The 25931-nt window shown below is 36.2% G+C and overlaps 1 protein-coding gene across 3 annotated transcripts in view; it reads left to right on the top strand.

Annotated features, from left to right (window-relative positions):
- Positions 1–25931, top strand: part of ABCA13 (ATP binding cassette subfamily A member 13) — a 486937-nt gene that overhangs the window by 411992 nt on the left and 49014 nt on the right. For all 3 annotated transcript variants that reach the window (XM_054559199.1, XM_024249790.2, XM_054559198.1), the window contains 3 exons: positions 2675–2825; positions 9587–9721; positions 17192–17295. In XM_054559199.1, the coding sequence (XP_054415174.1) occupies positions 2675–2825; positions 9587–9721; positions 17192–17295 (390 nt within the window). The remainder of the gene's footprint in view (positions 1–2674; positions 2826–9586; positions 9722–17191; positions 17296–25931) is intronic.

The raw sequence follows: 25931 nt of genomic DNA, 5'->3' as shown, positions 1-25931 counted from the left end.
TAAACTAGTTCAACCCTTGTGGAAGTCAGTGTGGCGATTCCTCAGGGATCTAGAACTAGAAATTCCATTTGACCCAGCCATCCCATTACTGGGTATATACCCAAAGGCCTATAAATCATGCTGCTATAAAGACACATGCACACGTATGTTTATTGCGGCATTATTCACAATAGCAAAGACTTGGAACCAAGCCAAATGTCCAACAATGAGAGACTGGATTAAGAAAATGTGGCACATATACACCATGGAATACTATGCAGCCATAAAAAATGATGAGTTCATGTCCTTTGTAGGGACATGGATGAAATTGGAAATCATCATTCTCAGTAAACTATCGCAAGAACAAAAAACCAAACACCGCATATTCTCACTCATAGGTGGGAATTGAACAATGAGAACACATGGACACAGGAAGGGGAACATCACACTTCGGGGACTGTTGTGGGGTGGGGGGAGGGGGGAGGGATAGCATTGGGAGATATACCTAATGCTAGATGACGAGTTGGTGGGTGCAGCGCACCAGCATGGCACATGTATACATATGTAACTTACCTGCACGTTGCGCACATGTACCATAGAGCCTAAAGTATAATAATAATAATAATGATAATAATAATAATAATAATAATAATAAAAAAGAAAAAAAATCGAAAAAAAATAAAAGGATGATCATCATATCTTAGCTCATTAATCTTAAGAAATATGAGTTCAACATAAGGGTAACTAGATAACTCCAGTCTTTTTCTTTAGATACAATATATTTAGAAATAAGACACATCATATCTCCTGCTCACTACATATAGACACCATCCAACACACACACACCCACCCCCCCCCACACACAGATTGAACACATATCCAATTCCAAATGCATGATAATTCTCTTATTAGGCATTTGCAAATGCATTTCTCTATGTGTAAATACCCTTAAAACAGAAATAACTATCATTTATTAAAAAAAAAAAAAGAAAGAAAACTACAAAATCCTAATGAAATAAATAGAAAAAGCTCTAAATAAATAGATATTCCATGTTTTGGGGTAGAAAAACTTAACATAAACAAGATATTGGTTCTTCCCAACTTGAATGTTAGGTTTAACACAACCCCAATCAAAATCCCAGTGTTACTTTGTGGATATTAACAAACTGATTTTCAAGTTTATGTGGAAAGACAAAAGAACCATGATAGGCAACACAGTATGAAAGAAGAACAAAGTATGAAGACTGACATTACCTGACTTTAAGATTTACTATAAAAGCACAGTAATTCCCAGAGGTAGCTCCACACCAATACAGTCAACTGATATATGACAAAAGAACAAAGGCAACCATGTGGGCAAATAATCATCTTTGCAACAAATGGTGCCAGAACAAATGGATATCCACATGCCGGACAATGAAGCTGGGCACTTAACTTATACCTGTGACAAAAATTAACTCCAAGTGGATCTATGACCTGATTGTAAAATACAAATTATAAAAGTTCTAGAAAATAACATAGGATAAAATCTAGGTGACCTTGGATGTGACAATGTCTTTTTAGATACAGTATCAAAAGCATGATCCATAAAAGAAAATGTTGGTAAGTCTGACTTCATTAAAGTACATTTCTGTTCTGCAAAAGACACGGTTAAGAGATGAAAAAGTCAATCCATAGACTGGGAAAACATTTTGCAGACCCATGTCTCATAAAACCCTTGTGTACAAAATATATAAAGAATCTTTAAAATTAAACAATAAGAAAACACACAATTAAAACATGGGTGAAAGATATGAACAGATGTCTCACCAAAGAAGAGAGATGCAAATAAGTTCATAAGATGCTCAACATCATATGTCTTTGGAAAATTGCAAATAAAAGCAACAATGCAATGCATCTATATACCTAATAGAATGAGTAAAATACAAAACACTGACAATACCAAATGTTGACAACAGTGTGGAGCAATAGGAACTCTCATTTGCTGCTGATGGGAATTCAAAATGGTACAACCACTTTTGCAGACAGTTTGGCAGAATCTTATAAAACTAAATATAGTCTTCCCACCTGATTCAGCAATACATATTAATAAAAAAACAGTTTGATTATGTATGTAGGCACAGGAGTTTCACACAAAAAATAAGACTCAAGGAGCTGCCCAGATGATTGAGGCTTATGTACCATATGAGGCTAAACAAAGCAAAAGGGACTTGGGGATTCTGGGCAGGGAAGGCCAGCTATGGGAAGGTGAGAGGAGGAAATGTATGGTGGACTAGGGTTGTCTCATTATGCAGATAAGAGTCTCTCCAGTTCAGAGTTTTCTGGGAAAGTAGCTCTCTTTCTGGTAGGGAGACATCTTTACAAACGAAAATTTCCTTTGTAAATGTGAATTTCCTTTTCAAAAAAAGATATTTATGCTGAATTTTTAGGCAGTTAAGGAGAGGTAAAGAGCTTTTCCTGTGTCCTCTGGTTCTCAGTTGCCTTTAGCTCAAAATAATCCATATGCCAAAGAGGCCTATTTTGGGGTGACTTCTTGTATTCTTCATTTCTCATGAATTGAACCTATTATTGTGAAATGAACTAATTGTTTTCAATAAACTGCAGTGGACTTGTTATTGATGAGCCACATTTTAAAAACGGGTTGATGCGAGTTTGGGAAACTGCTGTTCTCAGCCTGTGCTGCTTCTCTCTGCAGAGATGCCGTGGACCTGACTTCTGCTGGCGTGGCAGGTGTGCTCATTGGCTACTGTCCCCAGCAGGATGCCCTGGACGAGCTTCTGACTGGTTGGGAACATCTCTATTATTACTGTAACTTACGCGGGATTCCAAGGCAGTGCATCCCTGAGGTAAATCTCCCTGGGGTCTTCTAGATAAAGGGACCCATTGAGGAATGCTTGGTGACCACCTCTGGCTCCAAGGCAGCTCTCTCACCCTATGAGGAGAAGGAACTGTAGTATCAGATAAACTTACCTGCAAGAGATTTTCTAATATGATTATACTGAAGAAAACATTAAATATATTTGCCTTATTTACATTATATATTTAAAATGTATCTGTGTGAGGCAATCATGTGGTTGGAGTTAAAGCATAAATACATCATTTATAACTTTGTATCCCCCTTGCTCTTTTCTTCCTCTCTAAATGCCTTTTACATTTATTGAACTACTAACTTGTATTCAGGAAGAAATATCACAAACTCTGTATTTTCAGGGCTTGTGAAAGAGTGGGCGCAAATTATGTGTGGAATCTGGGGGATTGTTGGAAGGAATGACTTCCTGATGAGTGGGCGGACAGATTCCTCCTGCCAGGGGATTCCTTTTCGGGTGGCCTTAGGGGAATGAAGGAGTGGCAGAAACTGCAGACCCCCATACCTCCATCACTGCCTGTGACAGGAGAGAGGCAGGTGGAACAGTGAGAGAGCAAAAGACAGCTGCCACTTCTTCTGTGCGAGTAGAGGTCAGCGAAGCGGAGCAGACAGCCTTGATTGACAGCTCAGGATGTTGTACCATGAGCCACCAAAATTGCAGTTATTTAAGCACATTTTTACCTTTTCTGCACCTCATTATAGAAAGTCTGGGGTGCGTGCTCCTCAGATTTCTGGATTCTGAACTAGAAGCAGAAATAAGTGGCTTATGTGATGCGTTTGCAATTAGATTCTGCGGGAGAGGGAACATTCTAGGACTCACAGGAGACAAAACTAACAGCCTTCGCCTTCACTAGTCCATGAACATTCATTCTCTGTTCTGTTTTTATAATGCTTCAGCATTTGTTTCTTATTTATGCTTTCTAACTTTAAGTGAAACTAAACAGAATATGTGCACCTCATTGTAAGGACTCTGGCACCTTTTCCCATCTCCCGTCTTAATAAAGCAAAGATAACTGACCACCCCACAGAGACCTGCTGGTTGTAGTTAAACAGTTATTGGCATCCATGACTAATTGTTGGCTCAATTTTTAATCGGTGTTTATCTCTGTCAGCTCCTCTTTGTTAGTTTTTGATGAAAGAGGCGGGTGCTTGGCAAAGGCTTTAAGCTGGCACTTTTGTTTTTCGAGGGAAACATGCTTATGAAAAAGCTCTCGTTAATGTAGGTTGGTGCTTTCTGTCATTCAGGGCAATTGTGTCTTGATATTCAGCTGTCTTACAACTTTGTTTTTCTGAATTGTTCTACCAAGAAAAGTTATTTAAATGGTAACCAATTAGGAACTGCCTTCATTTCCTTTATAAAACTGTAACTGATTTTGCAGACAGTATTGCTACTTGCTCTTGTTTCTAAGATGTCAGCACACTTTTGCATCTGCTTCCAAAGGAGTTAGCTCCTTTTCTGGAAAAAAATTTTCTCTTCTATATATTTTGGGAATATTTAAGTTATAGAACAGGCATATCCATTTTGAGGTGCTTATCACAAGGTGTCCAGAAAGAATTATTATAAAATAATGGAAAATAATAGTTTTATCTTTTAGTATTTATTCCACGTCAGGTACTGTTCTAAGTATTTTACAGCAACCATATGAAGTAGATGCTTATTCCCATTTTACAAACTGAGAAATTAGACACAGTTTAATTGAGACACAGAGACACAGGAAAACTGAGACACCAGAGAAATTAGGCCACTTGCCCATGTTCACATGGCTAGTATTTGGCAAGGCTTTTCTTTGAACCATATAAACCAGCTCCAGGGTACAAGTTCTTGACTAAGACATTACTCTGACACTTAGTTTATTCAGGTTGTTAGTTGTATAAGATGGAATTCCTGGTGGTATTAACAGTTCAGTCTTATTTTTATACCCCTGGGATGGCCAAAAAAGTGGAAACTGTGTGGGGTTAGTGCATGACTTCTCTAACATGGAGCTCCTCCTGCTGCCTGGCTTTCCATTGGGCTGGAGTTGGGCTCAACATGTGTGCCTCACCTCCGGGCTTTCAGAACTCATAGATATGGGGGTAATCTTTAGACACATCTGCTGCTCACCTTAGTTGTTGTCATCAGGCTGCCACCTATTTTCATTGTAACATGGACAGCCACCATTGTAAGCTCTATGATCCTAGTGGAAGACCCTCTGTGCTTGCTGGGAGGCTCCTTTGTTCAGCCTTACAGTCGCCTCTCTTCCCTCCCAGGGACCCTCAGAGCCCATGCTGTGGCTGAGCCAGTCCATCTGTGCTCCACTTGCTGGTCATTTCTAAGTATGGTCAAATTCCTCACTTTCCCAACCTTTCAAAAATTTGATGAGGTAAGAATAAGACGCCACTTCATAAAGCTTGAATTTAGGTTTGGCAAGTTAACAATGATTTTCAGATTTCCCACGATTTACACTGCACAGTTTTGTGCAGTGTACATATTTGAGCCTGAATTTAATTAACCTTGTAAAACATGTTATATTAAGTTATATCACTTGGTTATTACCAAATGATGCAAGAGATGAGGGCTACATAGTCTGGGGTGCTAGAGAAAATGTGTCAGAGTTCATCATGCTTGGTTGTTTCAATGTTAGTGTCATACCATAACAAACAAACAGTATTTCTAAGTGGGAAGAGATCTGGCAAATTCTGTGTTTTAGTTTTCCCTGGTATAGAAGAGGTATGGCCCCTCATCATCTTAGTTTTGTTAATACCTGCACATTCCTACGAGGGAATATCCCTACTGTGTCTTGCTTCCCCTTATCTTCTCTAAAGACATGACTTTTATCTTTAAGTTTTCTTCCATTCACACAGTCAGTTTAGCTAGAAGGAGCTAGAAGTTATAAGATAGTAGGAATGCGGACAGGAGGTCATCTTCAGAGGAAGAGCCAGGATAAACATTTCCATCTGAAATCCTTGGTTCCCTTTCCCTACTTTACTACTCATTTTGATCTTTAATCTCACAGAAAATGTTGACCTGGCCATGTGTGGTAGTGGAAACACTTTGGCTTAGGAGTCCAACAGATGTATGTGTGAATCTCAGGGCAATTTATTTTGGCTCCAGTGATGTTTATGGAAGTCCTACCGTGTGCCAAACATGAATAAACACTGGGGATTTGCATCCCAGTGCATATCCCATTGGGATTCATCCCAAAACCAATGCATCCCCAAACGAAAGCATCCCAATACAAATGCATCCCAGTAACTTGCCTGAAGTGTGGTACAATTTCTAGAGCTTCGTAAGAGAAAAATACCAAACTGCAGAGAGAGATTCTGTGAACTTTTGACATTTTGGGATTTTAGGCAGTATTTTGACAACTGAGATTGCTAAGGCATTGCTTTTGCCATTACTTTGACAGTATTGCTGAGTGCAGAAAAGACTACAGCAAAATACTTCTTATTATGCTATTTTCAGTTATTTTCTGACAACATGACATCCAGAAAACATTGGATCAAACTAATACATTTGTTCCTGTATACTCTGGAATCTTTCCTATGGTTAACCAATCCAGAATTTGCAGGCTGCAATATTTAACCTTTTGTGAAATTGAGAAAACATGACATATGTCTCCTTAACTTCATAAAAATATGCAATAATAATTTGGCAAGTTTATTCAAAATGTAACTTGCATTCTCAGGTGCATTTCTCCAGAACCAGGTATATATATTATTATTTTTATTTCATTTGTCAGTTTATCAGTTTTCATTTATGTATTGCTAATCTTTGAATAACATGGATGAGAGTAACTAAACATTTCTTTCTAATACATGCACACATACACACATTTTCATTCTTTTTCTTGTAATATTTATAGATCTAAAAATAACAAAAAAAATCATTTTCACAATTTGTCATTTTTGCCAGCCTCACCACTGTTAGTACAGCAGGTCGCCAAATAACATTGTTTAGTTCAACATTGTTTCATTACAATGATGAGAAAAATAAAATTGATTTTCTGCCAAGACCACTGTTGGAGAGGAGTTTGCACGCTCTCCCCATGGCTGCATACATTTTCTCCAGGTACACTTGTTTTCTGTCATGTCCCAAAGCTGTGTACATTAGTTTCTTTGGTGTGTCTATATTGAGCCCATGTGGGTGAGTATATGTGGGCGTGTGAGTGTACCCTGCAATGGAATGGCATGCTGTCCAGGGCTGGTTCCTGCCTTGTGCCCTGAGCTTCCAGGATAGGCTCTGACCACCCTCAACCCTGAACTGGAATAACTGGGTAAATCATGTTTTTGTTAATCTTTCACAAATGTATCTGTAGCTCACATTTATTTTAGAGTTTGCTATTAGAAGTGTTTTTTTATTTAGAAGTTGGGAGATGTTTTTGTGACCAGACATATGACATAGGAACTTTTATTTCTACCAATCAGCTTATGGTAAAATTGGTTTCATTAAATGTTGATTCGGTTAAAGTGGTCTCCAAGAACATATAGATGACGTTAAGTAAGGACTTTTTCCCGACAGATAAAGCTTTCTAACAGGGTCTATCATGCTCTTAGTTTTCTTCTCTTTTATGGGGACACGTGCCTCCTTTTCCAGGAAGCCTCCCTGGTTTCCTTCCTTCATCTCTCAGATGAGTGTTTATCTAGCACTGATTTACACTTCTTGGCCATTCTTCTCTGAGAAAAATTTAGACGAAGCTACATTACTACTTCTGCTATCTCTTTAATTCCTGAAATGCCAGGCATTTATATTTCTTCATTTATATGACCCTTCCTTTAATATTTGTGTTTGTTTGCTTGTGATGAATAAAACGTTTTGTTTTGATATTTTAAAATTCACTTAAGTGAATTTTTTTTCAACTTGTGATAACTGAAATAATTGTTCTGAATGGAGCCAGGAAAAAGGATGATTCACATAAAACATTCTGGGGAAAACAACTTTACTTTCAATAAGACCAACTACTGGCCTTGAGAAGATTTTCTTAGGCAGATAGCAGGAGATTAAATATTTCATCTTTATGTATCTTTTGGGCCTTGAAATCTGCATTTCCTAGAATTATACTATTTTACCATAAGACCAGTCCTTGAGCCTCTTCATTCATTTGCAACATATTTTGAAGTTGCACAAGTAAAGCCATATAATAATTTCTGTTGAAAGATTTTACTGAGGGGCATAATGATTATCCTAATATTTGTAGAAGTTCTTAATGCTTCATTATCATTATTGTTATTATCCTCACTTTTATGTACTTGTCAAAAAGAGTATACACATTAGTTTATATTTATTCAGTTATTTGGGATGCACAATTATTAACCCATCTTTTTAGTCCTATAGAATTTTTCCCTCTTCTCCTAAATTTGAATTAAAATGTGATCTTGGTCAATTTGGCTATACGATGATATCTAAAAAATGAATCTATATTAATACTTCTATGGTCATAAGAGTTAAATAAAATTGTTTGGAAAAGTTTTAAATTATGCTAAGTTGGAAACAAAAAAATTGCTTACCTTGGACCCCAAGAAGAATTAATCCAGCATAGGAGATAGAACTGGAAACAGAAAATATAGTGTGGTACAAATTACAGTGGGAAATGCTAAATAAAAGTGTTCTATAGACACATATAATACACAGAAGAGGTGACACATATATCACACAGAAGAAGTGACAATTATTTTTTCTGTTGAGAGATATGGGCTGGGCCTTCTAGGATGTGGGACAAGCTGGCAGGGTAGAAGGCAGGGAAGAAGAAAGAAGCTGTGAACCGCAGGCTCTTGGGTACAGTCTGAACTCTCCTGTGGCTGGAGGGGTGAGGTTTGACAAATGCTGCCACCATCCTTGGGACTTGGCAAAGTGGTTTCAGCAGTTGCAAATAAGAAATATTTCCCATTCTCCTCCCCACCTCTAGTTACTTTATAAACCAAACTCTGAGTTTGCAAACATTAACAGTGGCTTCTCAATGTCAAAGGGATATTTCTTTCCTTGTGTTAATATTGAAAATTCCCTCCAGCCATAAAAATGAACAAAATCACATCCTTTGCAGCAGCATGGATGCAGCTGGAGGCATCATCCTAAGCAAATTAACACAGGAACACAAAACCAAATACTGTGTGTTCTCATTTATAGGGGGGAGCTTAACGTTGGCTACACGTGGACACAAACATGGCAGCAGTAGACACGTGGGAATCCAAAAGTGTGGAGGGAGGGCGTGAGACAAGGGGTGAAGAGCTACTTGTTGGGTTCCATGCTCACTACTTGGGTGGGATCATTAGAAGCCCAAACCTCAGTGTCACACAATATACCCATGTAGCAAACCTGCACATAGACTCCCTGAATCTAAAATAATGAAGAAAATTTTCTGCTTCGGTTGTCTTCTCCCTTTAAGTTTTGACACCGCTATTAGTTTCATTCCCATTTATTTCCTTCTCGGTTTTCTTTTTGGCATACCCCTCTCTGCTCACCTCAACATGGGTATTTATCTGGACCCCCAACCTTGAGTGTGTTTCTTGCCCACCCTGCTCCCTGAACTCTAGATGTGATTATTCTGACCATCACTTAGATGTCTCCAGCTGCAGAAAACTCCTGCCTGTTCACTCTCAATTACTGCCTGTATGGTAAAGGGGGATGTTTCAGGAGATGTACTTGATTGTATGTGTGAAGGTAGGCAGGGTTAGTGGGAGGTAGAAGCAGGAATGAGGACTGAGACCAGCTGTCTGGTGGGCACTTTGGTGAATGCTGGTGTGCACATGGACATGCCTCTCTTCCAGGTAGCTGGAGACCTCATCAGGCGCTTACACCTCGAAGCCCATGCGGACAAACCTGTGGCCACCTACAGTGGGGGAACCAAGCGGAAACTATCTACAGCCCTGGCCCTGGTGGGGAAACCTGACATTCTTTTACTGGTGAGTAGAAGAATGTCAATATCTTGGAATAAGATACATACTGCATATTGATTTATAAACTGATTTTAAGGGTTTTTCTGGGAAGTAACTTCAGAACTTGCAAAGCCGGTTCTACAAACTAGTAAACTGTTTTGCCATAAGCCAGCATTTCCCAAATGTCATTTGAATTTTACAGAAATAAAACATTTATCTTTTGCTAGATTCACTTATATTTGTCAAGCTGAAAATTTTATAAAATTTTAACGTTAAAACAGTGTTTTAAAAGAATATTAGAATTCATCTGTAATCTGAAAACCAATTATGTTTTCCTCTAGAATATTGCTTTTATGTCTTTTTCTGTGTGTAGATGTATGTTTATCACAGCAGTAGTGACATCTGTCATGGTGAATCTTAAAGATGGGTGTTGAGAGTGAAGGATGGATATGATGTTGAGAGTAGGGAAGAAAACTCCAGCAAGAGGGTAGAGTATATGCAATGGTCTTGAGACAAGGTGGTCTATAATCAATCTGGGAACTGCAATTAATTTGATTTGAATGAATCAAAGCATTAATTGGAGGCAACAATTGTCAAGAAATGGAGTTAATTGTCTTGTATTTCATAAAACAGCTATAACTGTTAATACAAGTAATGCCACTGAAAGAATAAATAAAGGCTATTGTTACATGCTGTAAATTGGATTCTAATCACTAGAGTGCATCTTTGGACTTCACACCAATAGAGAGTCTGAGGGTTGTCAAAAAGTGTGGAAAACAAAACAGATTCCTTTTTTTCTATCTTTCTTCATCAAATGAATACACCCTTTTAGTGGGGTAGTAAATGGGGATTGAGAAGGTCTGTGTTGGAAAATGGTCTCATCGTTTGCTGGTTGTCTCCTGGGAACTCACCTGGATATTCTTTTTAGGTGCCATAAATTTGCTTTTGCAATGTTCAAATTCCTAGACTATTGTATAGTTTCATATTCCGGAATCTGATAATAAAAGCTACCATTTGCACAATCCTGAAGTTTACAGATTACATTTTATTTTCAACATGAGGCAGGATTATGTTGAGTAGTTAACAAGATGTGGGCATTCATTACTTTCTGTGGAATTTCCCTTTGCCCAGCCTCTTACAATGCATCTCCTCAGTTGGATGAAGGGGCCTCTACTCTATAGCCATGACCTGGCTCACTGCAGACCCTGACATGCTTTTCTTTGATACATCCTTGCTCTCAGCTTGCTGTGGATGCCCAAACCTGTGACACAGCGGCCAAGGTGGGGACTCTGGAGTCTCACTGACAAACGTTGAATTTTGCTTCGGCAGCCGCCCAGCACTTGGCCTTGTATGTTCTATCCCTGCTGCCTTCTCATCTGAAAATTGTCCTGATAATAGTGTCTGTCTCATGGAGTCATTGAAAGCAGTAAATAAAATAAACTACATTAAGCATATAGCCCAGTGTCCAGCAGATGGTAAACCACAGTAAATATTCGTGACTATGATGATGGTTACTGTTCAGAGCAATAGGTTAAAAAGATTTGTTGCTGGGCCTTTGGAGTTCTCAACAGAGAGACTAGAAGTGAGTCTCAGAGCTGACATCAAGGAGGGAATCAGGAAAATGTAAATTACACATACAACTCTCATACTGAGCATTGCATGATCACACCTTTTATTTACTTATTTTTATAACTAGTACACATATATTTCTTGATTTGCAGAAAAGACTAGATATTTATTTTCGTGTTCAGTGCTTCTCCCCCTACCCTTACTGCTTCCCATCTGTTTCTTTCTTTGGGGAAGTTTATGAACCTAAGCTCTTAAGAAATATGTGTTTAGTACTCCCTGGCTAATAAAAGCACAGAAATAAATCTTACAGTTTGGCAAGATTTCTCTAGAAGTGGTTCATATAAGGAATGCTTTGGTGTCTATTGAAGGAGAAAGCTTCAAGTTCTAAGAAATATCAATTTATTTGATGTTGCTAAATAAATGAAGCCTTTTTCTGCTATCATATGTCTTCCTGGGGGATATCATTCCGAAATTTTATGGAGGTTGAAAATTCATTTTAAAAACATCAGGGTTGACTTACCTAGCCAGATCATGGAGGAGAACCAACCTGACATGAAAATATAGCCCAATTCCCCACCTCTCAGTTTTATGGAAGTGTAATTAACTGATAAAAATGGTATATATTTAATGAATTCAACATGTGTTTTGATATACATAAATATTCTGATGTGTTGACTACAATCAAACTAATTAACATATTGATTACATCACATAATTGCCATTTTTTTTCCCTGTATGTGATGAGAGCACTTAATATCTACCCTCTTAGCAAATTTCAAATATGTAATACAGCATCTTTACCTACAGTCCCTCTCTTAGTTCACTGTGCTGCTATAACAGACTGGATAATTTCTAAAGAACAGAGAACAGAAATTCAAGTTTTGGAGTCAGGGAAGTCCAAGATCAAGGCACTGCCAGGTCCAGGTGTCTGCTGAGGGTGCCAACCCTGCTTCCTGAACCCTGTGCCCTCCAGAGGGGAGGAATAGGTGTCATCACAAGGCAAAAGTCAGAAGGGCAAAAAGAGGTAAATGTCCTTCATCAGGTCCTTTTATAAGGTCACTTAATCTTATAAACTCATTCACCTCCCAAAGGTCACACCTCTCAATACTGTTTCATTAGGGATTGAGTTTTAACATGAATTCTGTAGAGGACAAAACATCCAAACTATAGCAGCCCTATATGCTGTATATTAGGTCTCCAGAACTTGTTTGTCCTGTATAACTGAAATTTTCTGCCCTTTGACAAGTATCTCCCCATTTCCACAGCCTGGCACCTTTCTACTCTCTCTTCCTATGTGTTCAACTTTTTAATATTTCATTAAGAAGTAGTGTTTTTCCATGCATGGCTTATTTCACTTTATGCTTGGCGTAAAGTCCTCCAGATTCACTTACGTTGTTGAAAATGGAAGGATTTCCTTATTTTTCAGGCAGAATAATATTTCATTACACACACACACACACACACAGTGAGAGAGAAGAGAGAGAGAGAGACAAGGAAACAGGGAGAGAGAGAGAGACAAGGAAACCGGGAGAGAGAGAGAGAAAGAGAGAGAGAGAGAGACATACACATTTTCTTTTCCCATTTATACACTTAGGGATGCTTCAGTTGTTTCTATATCTTGGCTTTTGTAAATAATGTTGTCATGAATATAGCACTGCAGATATCCCTTCCAGATATTGATTTTATTTCCTTTGGATACACACACAGAAGTGGGATTACTGGATCAGTGGCAGTAGTATTTTTAACTTGTAGAGGAACCTCCACACTGTTTTCGATAATATGTGTACATTTACATTCCCACCAATTGTGTATAAGGGTTCACTTTTCTCTGAATCCTTGCCGTTGCTGGTTATCTTCTGTCCTTTTAACAATAGCCATTCTAACAAGTATAAGATGATATCTCATTGTGGTTTTCATTTGCATTTCCCTGATTATTAACAATGTTGAGCATCGTTTCTTATACCTATTGGCCATTTGCATGTCTTCTTTTGAGAAAAGTCTGTTCAAGTTTTTTGTCTATTTTTAATTATTATTATTTTGCTATTTAGTTTTACAAATTCCATATATAGGATGTAACCCCTTATTGGATATATGGTTGCAAATATTTTATCCCCCTCTTTAGTTTGCCTGCTTCGTTGATATTTTCCTTTCTTGTGCAGCAACTCTTTTCGTTTGAAATAGTCCCACTTTATGTTTGCTTCTGTTTTATGTGCTTTTGGTGTCATATCCAAAAAAGAAACAAGCAAAACATTGCCAAGACCAATGTCAAGGAGCTTTTCTTTTTTTTTTTTTTTTCTACAAGTTTCATGGTTGCTGATCTTATGTTTAAATCTTTAATACATGTTCAGTTGATTTTTGTGTATGATGTAAGATAAGGACCGAGTTTTAATTTTTTGTATGTAGATATTCAGTTTTCCCAAAGCCATATATTGAAGAGACTGTCCTTTTCCCAGTTTTAATTTTGGCGTATTTGTCAAAGATTAATTGACTGTGTGTGTGTGGGTTTATTTCTGTACTGTCTGTTCTTTTCTATGAATCTATATGTCTGTTTTTATACAAGTACCATACTTTTTAAATTATAATAGCATAGTAGTATATTTTGAAAATAGGAAATGTGAGGCCTCCAGCACTGTTCTTCTTGCTTTCTTTAGCTATTTGTGGTATTTTGGGTTTTTTTAAATATAAATTTTAGTATTTTGGTTTTCTATTTCAGTGAAAAAATGACAATGGAATTGTAGGAACAGCACTGAGTCTGTAGATCGCTTTGGGTAATATGGACATTTTAAAATATTAATTCTTTCAATCTATGTACATGGATAGCTCTCCATTTATTTGTCTTCAATTTCTTTAATCAAAATGTTATAGTTTTCAGTATACAGATCTTTCACTTCCTTTGTTAAAATTATTCCTAAGTATTTTATTCATTTTGATCTTATTGTGAATGAAATTGTCTAAAATTTCCTTTTCTGATAACCCATTGTTATTTTATGGAAGCACTATTGATATTTGTATGTTGATTTTGTATCATATGACTTTATTGAATTTGTTTATTAATTGTAATGGATTTTTTGGTGGAGTCTATAGTGTTTTCTGTATATTAGATCGTGCTTTTGAAAAGATGATTTTACTTCTTCTTTTTTGATTTGGATGCTTTTTCTTTGTCTTGACTAATTGCTCCGGTTAGGACTTCTAGTATTATGTTGAATAGAAGTGGCTAGAGTGGGCATCCTTGTCTTGTTCTTCTTAGATTTGAAGTTTTTAGCTTTTCACTGTTGAATATGATGCTAGTTGTGGGCTTATGATATATGGCCTTTTATTCTTTTCTTATTTCTGCTGACTTTGGGATTAGTTCATTTCTTTATCCAGTTTCTTCAATTGCAAAGGTAGGATATTTATTTGAAATCTTTCTTTTTTCTTAATGTTGATGACTTCTTCCTCAAATCTGCTTTTACTTCATCCCATAAGTTTTGTTTTGTTTCCATTTTCATTTATCTCAAGACAAATGTATTTTTTAAAATTTTCTTTTTAATTTCATGTTTGACCCATTGGTTGTTCAGGAACATATTGTTAATTTACACATCTTTGTGAATTTTACAGTTTTCCTCCTTATTAACTTCTAGTATCATACCATGGTGGTCTGAAATGATACTGGATATGATTTCAATTTTTTAAAATTGTTCAGACTTGTTTTGTGGCCTAATATATGGTCTCTCCTGGAGAGTATTTTATGTGTGCTGGAGAAGAATGTGTATTCTGCTATTGTTGGATGGAATGTTCCATGTATGGCTGTTAGGTTCATTTGGTCTAAAGTGTAGTTCAAGTACATTGTTTCCTTATTGATTTTCTGACTGGTTATTCAATGTATCATTGAAAGTGGAGCCTTGAACTCCTCTATTATTATTGTAATTATGTCTTTTACTCCTTTCAGTTCTGTTAATATTTGCATTACATATATAGCACTCTAATGTTTGGTGCATATCTATTTACAATTACTCTTACCATTTTATATAAATTGACCATTTTATCATTGTATTTTTATCTTTTTACAGTTTTTGACTTAAAGCATATTTTGTCTGACATAAATATAGATAAACATGCCCTCTGGGTCATCATTTGCTTGGAGTATCTTTACCTATTGTTTCACACTCAGTCTATGTGTATCCAAAAAAACTGTACTAAGTCTCTTGCAAACAGCATAAGATTGGATCTTGGTTTTTATCCATTCATTCACTTTATGCCTTTTGATTGGCAAATGCCGTCTATTTATATTTAATGTAATTATTAATAGGTAGGATCATATTCTTGACATTTTGTTAATTGTTTTCTGGCTATTTTTAAAGTTATTTATTCTTTTTTTTCCTCTATTACTGTTTTTCTTTTAATTTGATAATTTTTTTGTGTGTTGGTATGTTGGTATGCTTTGATTCATTTCTGTTTTTTTTCTTTTGTGTGTGTGTGTGTATGTGTGTGTGTGTGTGCATCTACTATAGGTTTTTTATTTGTGGTTACCAAGAATCTATATAAAACATCTTATAGTTACAAAAGTCTATTTTTAACCTGATAGTAACTGAACTTATATCACATTAAAAAAAAAACTACACTTTTACTTCCAACCATCTCATTTTATGTTTTAGATGTCACAATTTGCAGCTCTTTATATTGTATTTCCATTAAAAAATTATTATAGCTATAGTTATTTTTAATACTTTTTTGTCTTTTAATCTGAATATTACAGTTATAAGTGATTTACACACCAAACCAACATTAAAGCATTAAAGTATGCTGAATTTGGCTGTATACTTTACTGTGAGTTTTATAATTTCATGTTGCTACTTAGAGTCCTTTTATTTTGTTTTGAAGAACCCCTTTAGCATTTTTTTTTTTTTTATAAGACAGGTATTGTGTCAATCAACTCTTTCAGCTTTTGTTTGGGAGCATTTTTTTTTTTTATAAGACAGATATTGTGTCAATGAACTCTTTCAGCTTTTGTTTGGGAAATTCTTTATCTCTTTTTTAACTCTGAAGGGCAGCTTTGCTGGGTAAAGTAGGTAAAGTATTTTTATTTGGCAGGTTTTTTTTCTTTCATAGGCCCACTCTTTCCCAGTCCTGAAGATTTCTTCTGAAAAATCCACTGATAGCCTTGTGCATGTATGTCATGAGCCTTTTTTTTTCTCTTATTGCTGTGAAAATTCTGTTTTTCGTTTTTGACAGTTTGATTATTGTGTATCTCAGTGAATAATTTGTTGGGTTGAAGCTATTTGGGAACTTTTAAGCTTCATATATCTCGATGTTCAAATGTCTATCTCTTTATCCAAATTTGGGAATGTTTCAGCCATTATTTATTTAATAGCATTCTGCTGCCCCTTTTTCTCACCTTTTTTATTTTGTAAATCTCATATTGTAAAAGTTAGGTCTCTGGATAATGTGCCATAAACTCTGTCAGGCTTTCTTTGTTCTTCTTAATTCTTTTTTATTTTTTAAAAATTTTCCTTGGCTGGATAGTTTCAAATAATCTGTCTTCAAGTTCACAGACTTTTTTTATCTGCTTGATCAAATGTGCTTTTGGCATTCTCTATTATATTTTTTATTTCATTTTATTTTTCTGCGCCAGTATTTCTTTTTGGTTCTTTTTTTTAAAAATAATTTTGATCTCTTTTTTGAATTTCTCTGGATGAGGTGAGAAAGAAGTGGGGCTCCTGGGTAGCATGCTGCATGGCTGGAGGAGTCAGGCACTCACTCAGTGCTCTCTCACATTCCTCTATCATTCTGGCTTTGTTGAGCAGAGTGCAACAAAGCCAATTGGAGAGGTGCCTGTTAGAGCCAGAGCAGAGATTTTTCTTTCACCCGGGGTCTGGCCTCCCATGTCATTGTGTATATTTCTATTTGTGTTTTTCAAATGCTGATTACTCTGTGTTGCCTTTCCTACAGGATGAGCCCAGCTCTGGGATGGATCCCTGCTCTAAGCGGTACCTGTGGCAAACAATAATGAAGGAGGTTCAGGAAGGCTGTGCTGCGGTGCTGACCTCCCACAGGTGAGTTCCAGTTTCTCTTGTAGCCATTTCCTGAGTAAGACTGAGTAACAAAGGTTAAGAAGTGCATTTAGGTACCTGCACAGTGCTACACATAGACATTTCTTAATCTTTACAACACAATAATGGTGATATTATTGTTAGCCCTCATTGCATAAATTGAGACTGAAGCCATGAGGGATTATGTTATATAACCAAGTTTACATAGCAAATAGGTGGCGGAGCTAGAATTTGAACCTAGTATTCTGTGTCCAAAGACGATATTCTTGCCTCATCCATTGCTACTGTTCAAGGATGAGTGCTAGACTACCATTTTCAGGTCTTCCTGAAGGATCTTTCAGATCCTTTCCATCCAAGGCCTATTATTTCAGCAGGTAGAATTAGCTGAACTAAAATACTTAACAGGTTACTGAATCTGGTTTAACATTTTCTTTATCACATAATTAAGTTTGTAATTAGATTTCAAAACCATTGGCTTCTTTTTAACTTTCTAATACACTGTTCTAGCCCACAAAGAATTACAAATATAGATTTCATAAAACCTACTTATGGGGAGTGAGCAATATGATTTAACTAATACAAATTCTAATGATGTAATAAAGACCAGGCTTTAATGTTTAGACTTGTTTTGTCTTTATGCTTAAGTAAAATATACTGTGAATAAGATGTCAAGAGCTGCCGAAGATCTGACATTTTGCCCTTTTGCAAGCTAACAAATTTAGCTTGATACAGTTTTATGGATGTTGACAGAAGAAATGAGACTTCTGGGTCGGAGATGAAAAACTTTATTGCTCACAGCAGGAACAGTAGCCAGAGTGTCAGCATGGTTTCTCATTGGTTCCCTAAACCCCAGTTTCTACTGGACTAATGGATGCCTGCACACAGAGGAGAGGAATGCCAAATCTAGTGAAATTAGTACCTTACAACAGCTGATAAGGAAGCCAGCCCTTCTTCCATGGTTGTTTGCTGCAAGCATAACTTTGAGAAATGGCCCAGGTAAAGAGCAGTTAGGGCCTTATATTCTTGGAATTCATGGCAAGACACGTAGGAACACAAGGGACCCATGGAAACATGCTTCTCAACAGTCTAAATCATTCAGTCTATGCTTGAATACCCCAGCTCTTGTTACCAGCAGTGAAATATAAAGTTAGCCCTATCATTTGAAACGTGAGATTTCTGAGAGGACCTCAGAAGACTTTACTGATTACTGCAGCATTATTAGTTTACGTAAAAATACTATTAAACGCTATAACTCAGCATGCATAATCCTATTACACATAAATCTTACAGCCATTTCCTGTAACAAGTGTTACAGGCTGCAAAGCCAATGTATTGTGAAGAAATCAGCCATTTACACATTTCTCACATTGCTTCATGTCAGAGTAGACTTTTCTTCTTAATTTTCTATCTCTGGGCTCTTTCTTTTTTAAAAAAATTCATTCACTGATAGGTTTGTCTGTACTTCTTAACATTCCTCAATTTTCGCTGCCAGACTAAACTTTACACTGTTGTTTTTTTTAAATATCATTTTCTGAAGTATAATTTACATTTGATATAATTTAACCACTGTAAGTATGGAATTCTATGATTCTTTAGTAAATTTATAGACTTGTGCAAATATTACCATAAATAAGCCTTAGAACATTTGGGTCACCTCCCCCAAATTTTCTCCTGCTTATTTTCAGTAAAATTAGCATTCAAGGCCAGGCGCCATGGCTCATGCCTGTAATCCCAGCACGTTGGGAGGCTGAGGCGGGCAGATCACGAGGTCAGGAGATCAAGACCATCCTGGCTAACACGGAGAAACCCCATCTCTACTAAAAATACAAAAAATTTAACTGGGCGTGGTGGCGGGTGCCTGTAGTCCCAGCTACTCAGGAGGATGAGGCAGGAGAATGTCATGAACCCGGGAGGCGGAGCTTGCAGTGAGCCAAGATCGGGCCACTGCATTCCAGCCTGGGCGTCAGAGCAAGACTCAGTCTCAAAAACAACCACCACAACAAAAAAATTAGCATTCAAAACCTCCACCTAGGAAAACATTGATGGCTTTCTGCCTCTGTAAATTTGCTTTATATGGATATTTCTTTAACTGAATCATATAATCAGTAGTCTGCTGCGTCTCTTTTTTTAATTTATCATAACACTTTTTTTTTTGAGACAGAGTCTTGCTCAGTTGCCTAGGCTGGAGTGCAGTGGCACTCGGCTCACTGCAAGCTCCGCCTCATGGGTTCACGCCATTCTCCTGGCTCAGCTTCCCGGGTAGCTGGGATTACAGGCACCCGCCACCACGCCTGGCTAATTTTTTGTATTTTAGTAGAGATGGCGTTTCACTGTGTTAGCCAGGATGGTCTCGATCTCCTGACTTCTTGATCCGCCCGCCTGGGCCTCCCAAAGTGCTGGGATTACAGGCGTGAGCCACCGCGCCTGGCCTATCGTAACACTTTTAAAGTCTATCCATTTCGTTTTATGTCAATAGCTTGCTCCTTTTCATTCCAAACGTATCCCATTTTATAGCTATACCACTTTTGTTTATCCATTCACCAGTTGATGAGCATTTGGGTTGTTTCCAGTGTTTTGCTATTATGAATAACATGTTATGAACAGTCATATAAATGTTTTTGTATGTATGGACATGTTTTAATTTTTTTAGATTTTTCTGAGTCAAGTTACTAGGTTGAATAGTAAGTTGTATTTGACACTTTAAGAAACTGCAGAGTTATTTCCCAAATTGGCCTTATCAGTATATGTTCCCAGCAACAATGATGAGTTTTCTTTATTCCACACCCTTGTCACTACTGTCTGTCTTTTTGATTATAGGCATCCTAGTGAAGTGGGGTTTTAATTCACATCTTCCTGAGGACTAACGCTGTTAGAATCTTTTCATGTGCCTATTGGTTATTTGCATTAATTCTTTAGTGAAATATCTATTCCAATATCTCCTCCATCCTCCATTTTTTAAGAATGGCTTTATACTTTAGAATAGTTTTAGTTTCACTGCAAAATTGAGAGGAAGGTACAGAGATTTTTTTAAATCCCTCCTTGCCTTCACACATGCATATCCTTCCCTATTATCAGCACACAGTACCAGAGTGATACATTTATTAAAATTGATGAGCCTACATTGACAGCACATTACCACCCCAATCCAATTTACATAGGGTTCACTCTTGGTGCTGGACATTTTATGGGTTTGGACAAATATCTAATAAGAATCCACCATTATAGTATCAGATAGAATTGTTTCTCTGCCCTAAAAATTTTCTGTGTTCCACCTATTCATCTCTCCCTCCTGCCTAACCCCTGGTAACCACTCATCTTTTTATTGTCTCCATAGTTTTACCTTTTCCACAATGCCATATAAGTGGCATCATATAGTATGTAGTCTTTTCAGGTTGACTGTTTTCATTTAGTTTCTCCCGTGTCTTCTCATGGCTTGGTAGCTCATTTCATTTCAGTCCTGAGTCATATTCCACTATCTGGATGTACTACAGCTTATTTATCCACTCATCTGCTGAACCACATCTTGGTTGCTTCCAAGTTTTGACAATTTTGAATAAAGCTGCTTAAGGATCCATGTGCAGTTTTTTGTGTGAACATATTTTCAACTCCTTTGGGTAAATACCAAGGAATGTGATTGCTGGATTGGATGGTAAGAGTATGTTAATTTTTGTAAGGATCCTTTATATTTAAATTGTTTTTTATCTATTATTTTTGAATTGTAATAGTTCTTTTTATGTAGCAGATATTCCTGTATTCTGAATAGAAGTCCCTTGCTGGATAAATGATTTGCAAATATGTATTTCCAGTCTACGGCTGTCTTTCCATTTTATTAATAATGTCTTTGGAAGTGCAAACATTTTAAATTTTGATTATATTCAGTTTATCAATTTATTTTTATATGGTTTGTGCTTTTGGTGTCTCATCTAAGAACTATTTGTTCAAATGAAGTCCTAAAGATTTTCTTCTATCTTTTTTTTCTAAAAATTTTAGAATTTTAGCTCTTATATTTAAGTCTTTGATCTATTTCAAGCCAAGTTTTGTGTATAGTATGAGAAAAGGATATAAATTCACTTTTATGCATGTTGATATCCAATTATTTCAGCACTCTTCCTTGAAAAGATTATCTTTTATCCCACTGAATTGTCATAGCACCTTTATTATATTATTTATTGTATGACTTATTTTTGGATTCTCAACTATTGTCTGTTGATATGTATGCCTATTTTCTCACCCAATAATATCATGTTGATTATAGTTGTTTTCTATTAAGTTTTGAAAACAGCAATTGTTATTCCTTCAGCTTTTTCCTTAGATTATAAAATTTTTCATTCTTTTGAAATATTTTTCAATTTCTCTTGTGATTACTTCTTTGATCCTTAGTTTATTTAGAAGTGTCGTTCAATTTTCAAATACTGGGAGATTTTTAAGAGATTTTTTTTTCTGTTATTCATTTCTGATTTAATTCTGTTGCCATTAGATGAAATAAGTTGTATGATTTCCATCCTTTTAAATTTGTTATGACTTTTTAATGGCCTGCCAGAGGGGTTACAGTTTTTTTAATAAAACACCATATTTTAATAGTTTTTTATCTATTATTTTTGAATTCTAATAGTTCTTTTTATGTAGCAGATATTCCTATATTCTGAATAGAAGTCCCTTGCTGGATAAATGATTTGCAAATATGTATTTCCAGTCTATGGCTGTCTTTCCATTTTATTAGTAATGTCTTTGGAAGTGCAAACATTTTAAATTTTGATTACATTCAGTTTATCAATTTAGAACTAGAAATACCATTTGACCCAGCAATCCCATTTCTGGGTATTTGGTTTTGCAAGTCATATGGTGTGTACTGCAGTATCCAACTCCATTGTTGTAGTGTGAAAGCTTCCACCAGTGTTAGGTAAATGCATAATTGTGGTTGTATTCCAATAAAACTTTATTTGTTCCTCTCCCTCTATCCCCCACAAAATGGTGGCAGGCTGGATTTAGCCAATGAGCTGCAGTTTTTTACTCCAGGCTTAACATATGGTCTATCCTAGAGAATTGTCTATGCAAAGGAATATGTATTCTGTAGTAGTTGGATGGAATATTGTATATACAGCAAGTTAGTTTGGCAGTGTTGTTTAAGTATTCTGTATTCTTGTGGATTTTTTCCTGGGTATTCTATCAATTACTGAAAATAAGATATTGAAATCTTCAAGTATAATTGTTACATTTTTCTTTTCCTTCTTTAGATTCTGTCAGTTTTTGCTTCATATATTTGGAGTCTGTGTAGTTAAGTGAATATGCATTCTTAATTGCTATCATACTAATATTTTGACTTTCTTATTATTATGAAATGTCTCTTTTTCACTCTAGCAGTACGTTTTATCTTAAAGTCTATTTTGTTTCTTAAAATAGCCATTGCTTCTGTCTTTTGGATAATGTTTGTTTGGTATATCTTTTCATATTCTTTTACTTTCAAATAATTTATGTCTTTGAATAGAAGGAATGTTTCCTATAGATTGTGTATAGTTGGATATTGTTTTTTTTCCCAATCTGACAATGTCTGCCTTTTGTGTGAGGTATTTAAACCATCCCACATTTAATGTAATTATTGATATGGCTGAAGTAACATTGACTGTTTTGCTATTTTTTACATAATGTCTCCTGTGTTTCTTGTATCTGTTTCTACTTGGCAGTCTTATATATTAAATGAATAATTTGAAGTATACTGTATTTAATGTTTTCTCTATTTTTTTTAGTTATGTTCTTACTGGCTAGTCTAAGGATGATAGTATACATCTTGATGCTAACTTAATTCTAGAAAAGTATTGTAATCTTGCCCTAATATGGCTCTGTTTCCTCCCTTTTTCTTTGTGCTATTATTACCATATATATTACATTTTATATGCTATAAATCCAATAAAGCATATTGTTAAGTTTCACTTTACACACTTTTAAATCCTTTAAAGAAGATAAGAAAATATATCCAAAAGAGATATCCACAGTCTTAAATAGTAATCCATACAATTGTCATTTCTGACGCTTATCTGTCCATATGAAAAATGTGAGAAAATTTTGGCCATTATTAACTCAAATACTTTTTCTGGTCCTATCTATCTTTCCTTTTCTTTCGGTCTTCCATTACATGTATGTTGAAACTCTGATCTTATCGCACAAGTCTGAGTTCTTGCTCATTTTTTTAGTCTTGTTTTTCTCTATATTTGGATTGGATAATCTTTATTGATCTATGAGTTCACTGACTCCTCTGCCATTTTGAATCTGGTGTTGACCCCTCTAGTGAATTTTTCATTTAATTTCTTGTCATCTTTAACCGAAAGATTTTTTTAAAATAATTTTTATCCCCTTCTTCAGAATCCCCACTTACTAATATTGTTGTCAGACTTTTCTTTAATTCTTTTTATTTATTATTATTATACTTAAAGTTATGGGATACGTGTGCAGAATGTGCAGGTTTGTTACATAAGTATACATGTGCCATGGTGGTTTGCAGCACCCATCAACCTGTCATCTACATTAGGTATTTCTCCTAACGCTATCCCTCACCCAGCTCCCCACCCCTGCAACAGGCCCTGGTGTGTGATGCTCCCATCCCTGTGTCCATGTGTCCTCATTGTTCAACTCCCACTTATTAGTGAGGACATGTGGTGTTTGGTTTTCTGATTTGTGTTACTTTGCTGAGAATGATGATTTCCGGCTTCATCCATGTCCCTGCAAAGGACATGAACTCATTCTTTTTTATGGCTGCATAATATTCCATGGTGTATATGTACCACATTTTCTTTATCCAGTCTATCGTTGATGGGCATTTGGGTTGGTTCCAAGTCTTTGCTATTGTGAACAGTTCCTCAGTAAACATATGTGTGCGTGGGTCTTCATAGTACAATGATCTATAATCCTTTGGGTATATACCCAGTAATGGGATTGCTAGGTCAAATGGTATTTCTAGTTCCAGATCCTTGAGGAATTGCCACACTGTCTTCCACAGTTGTTGAACTAATTTACACTTCCACCCACAGTGCAAAAGTGTTCCTATTTCTCCACATCCTCTCCAGCATCTGTTGTTTCTGACTTTTTAATGATCAGCATTCTACTAGCATGAGATGGTATCTCATTGTGGATTTGATTTGCATTTTTCTAATGACCAGTGATGATGAGCTTTTTTTCATGTGTTTGTTGGCTGCATAAATGTCTTCTTTTGAGAAGTGTCTGTTCATATCCTTTGCCCACTCTTTGATGGGGTTGTTTGTTTTTTTCTTGTAAATTTGTTTAAGTTCTTTGTAGATTCTGGATATTAGCCCTTTGTCAGACAGAAAGATTGCAAAAATTTTCTCCCATTCTGTAGGCTGCCTGTTCACTCCGATGATAGTTTCTTTTGCTGTGCAGAAGCTCTTTAGTTTAATTAGATTCCATTTGTCAATTTTGGATTTTGTTGCCATTGCTTTTGGTGTTTTAGTCATGAAGTCTTTGCCCATGCCTATGTCGTGAATGGTATTGCCTAGGTTTTCTTCTAGGGTTTTCATGGTTTTAGGTCTTACGTTTAAGTCTTTAATCCATCTTGAGTTAATTTTTGTATGAGATGTAAGGAAGGGATCCAGTTTCAGCTTTCTGCATATGGCTACCCAGTTTTCCCAACACCATTTACTAAATGGGAATTCTTTCCCCATTTCTTGTTTTTGTCAGGTTTGTCAAAGATCAGATGGTTGTAGATGTGTGGTATTATTTCTGAGGCCTCTGTTCTGTTCCCTTGGTCTATATATCTGTTTTGGTACCAGTACCATGCTGTTTCTGTTACTGTAGCTTTGTAGTGTAGTTTGAAGTCAGGTAGCTTGATGCTTCCAGCTTTGTTCTTTTTACTTAGGATTGTCTTGGCTATGCAGGCTGTTTTTTGGTTCCATATGAAATTTAAAGTTTTTTTTTCCAATTCTGTGAAGAAAGTCAATGGTAGCTTGACGGGGATAGCATTGAATCTATAAATTATTTTGGACAGTATGCCCATTTTCATGATATTGATTCTTCCTATCCATGAGCATGGAATGTTTTTTTTCATTTGATTGTGTCCTCTTATATTTCCTTGAGCAGTGGTTTGTAGTTCTCCTTAAAGAGGTACTTCACATTCCTTGTAAGTTGTATTCCTACGTATTTTATTCTCTTTGTAGCAGTTGTGAATGGGAGTTCATTCATGATTTGACTCTGTTTGTCTGTTGTTGGTGTATAGGAATGCTTGTAATTTTTGCACATTGATTTTGTATCCTAGACTTTGCTTGAGTTGCCTCTCAGCTTTAGGAGATTCAAGGTTGAGACGATGGGGTTTGCTAAATATATAATCATGTCAAGGGCAAGCAGAGGCAATTTGACTTCCTCTTTTCCTAATTGAATGCCCTTTATTTCTTTCTCTTGCCTGATAGCCCTGGCCAGAACTTCCAGCACTATGTGGAATAGTAGTGGTAAGAGAGAGCATCTTTGTCTTGTGCTGGTTTTCAAAGAGAATGTTTCTAGTTTTTGTGCATTCAGTATGATATTGCCTGTGGGTTTGTCATAAATAATCTTATTATTTTGCGATATGTTCCATCAATACCTAGTTTATTGAGAGTTTTTAGCATGAAGGGCTGTTGAATTTTGTCGAATGCCTTTTC

The sequence above is a fragment of the Pongo abelii genome, chromosome 6 (assembly GCF_028885655.2).
Source record: "Pongo abelii isolate AG06213 chromosome 6, NHGRI_mPonAbe1-v2.0_pri, whole genome shotgun sequence".
NCBI lineage: Eukaryota > Metazoa > Chordata > Mammalia > Primates > Hominidae > Pongo > Pongo abelii.
Note: the sequence above shows the minus strand (reverse complement) of the source record. Positions and strands in the feature narration are given on the sequence as shown.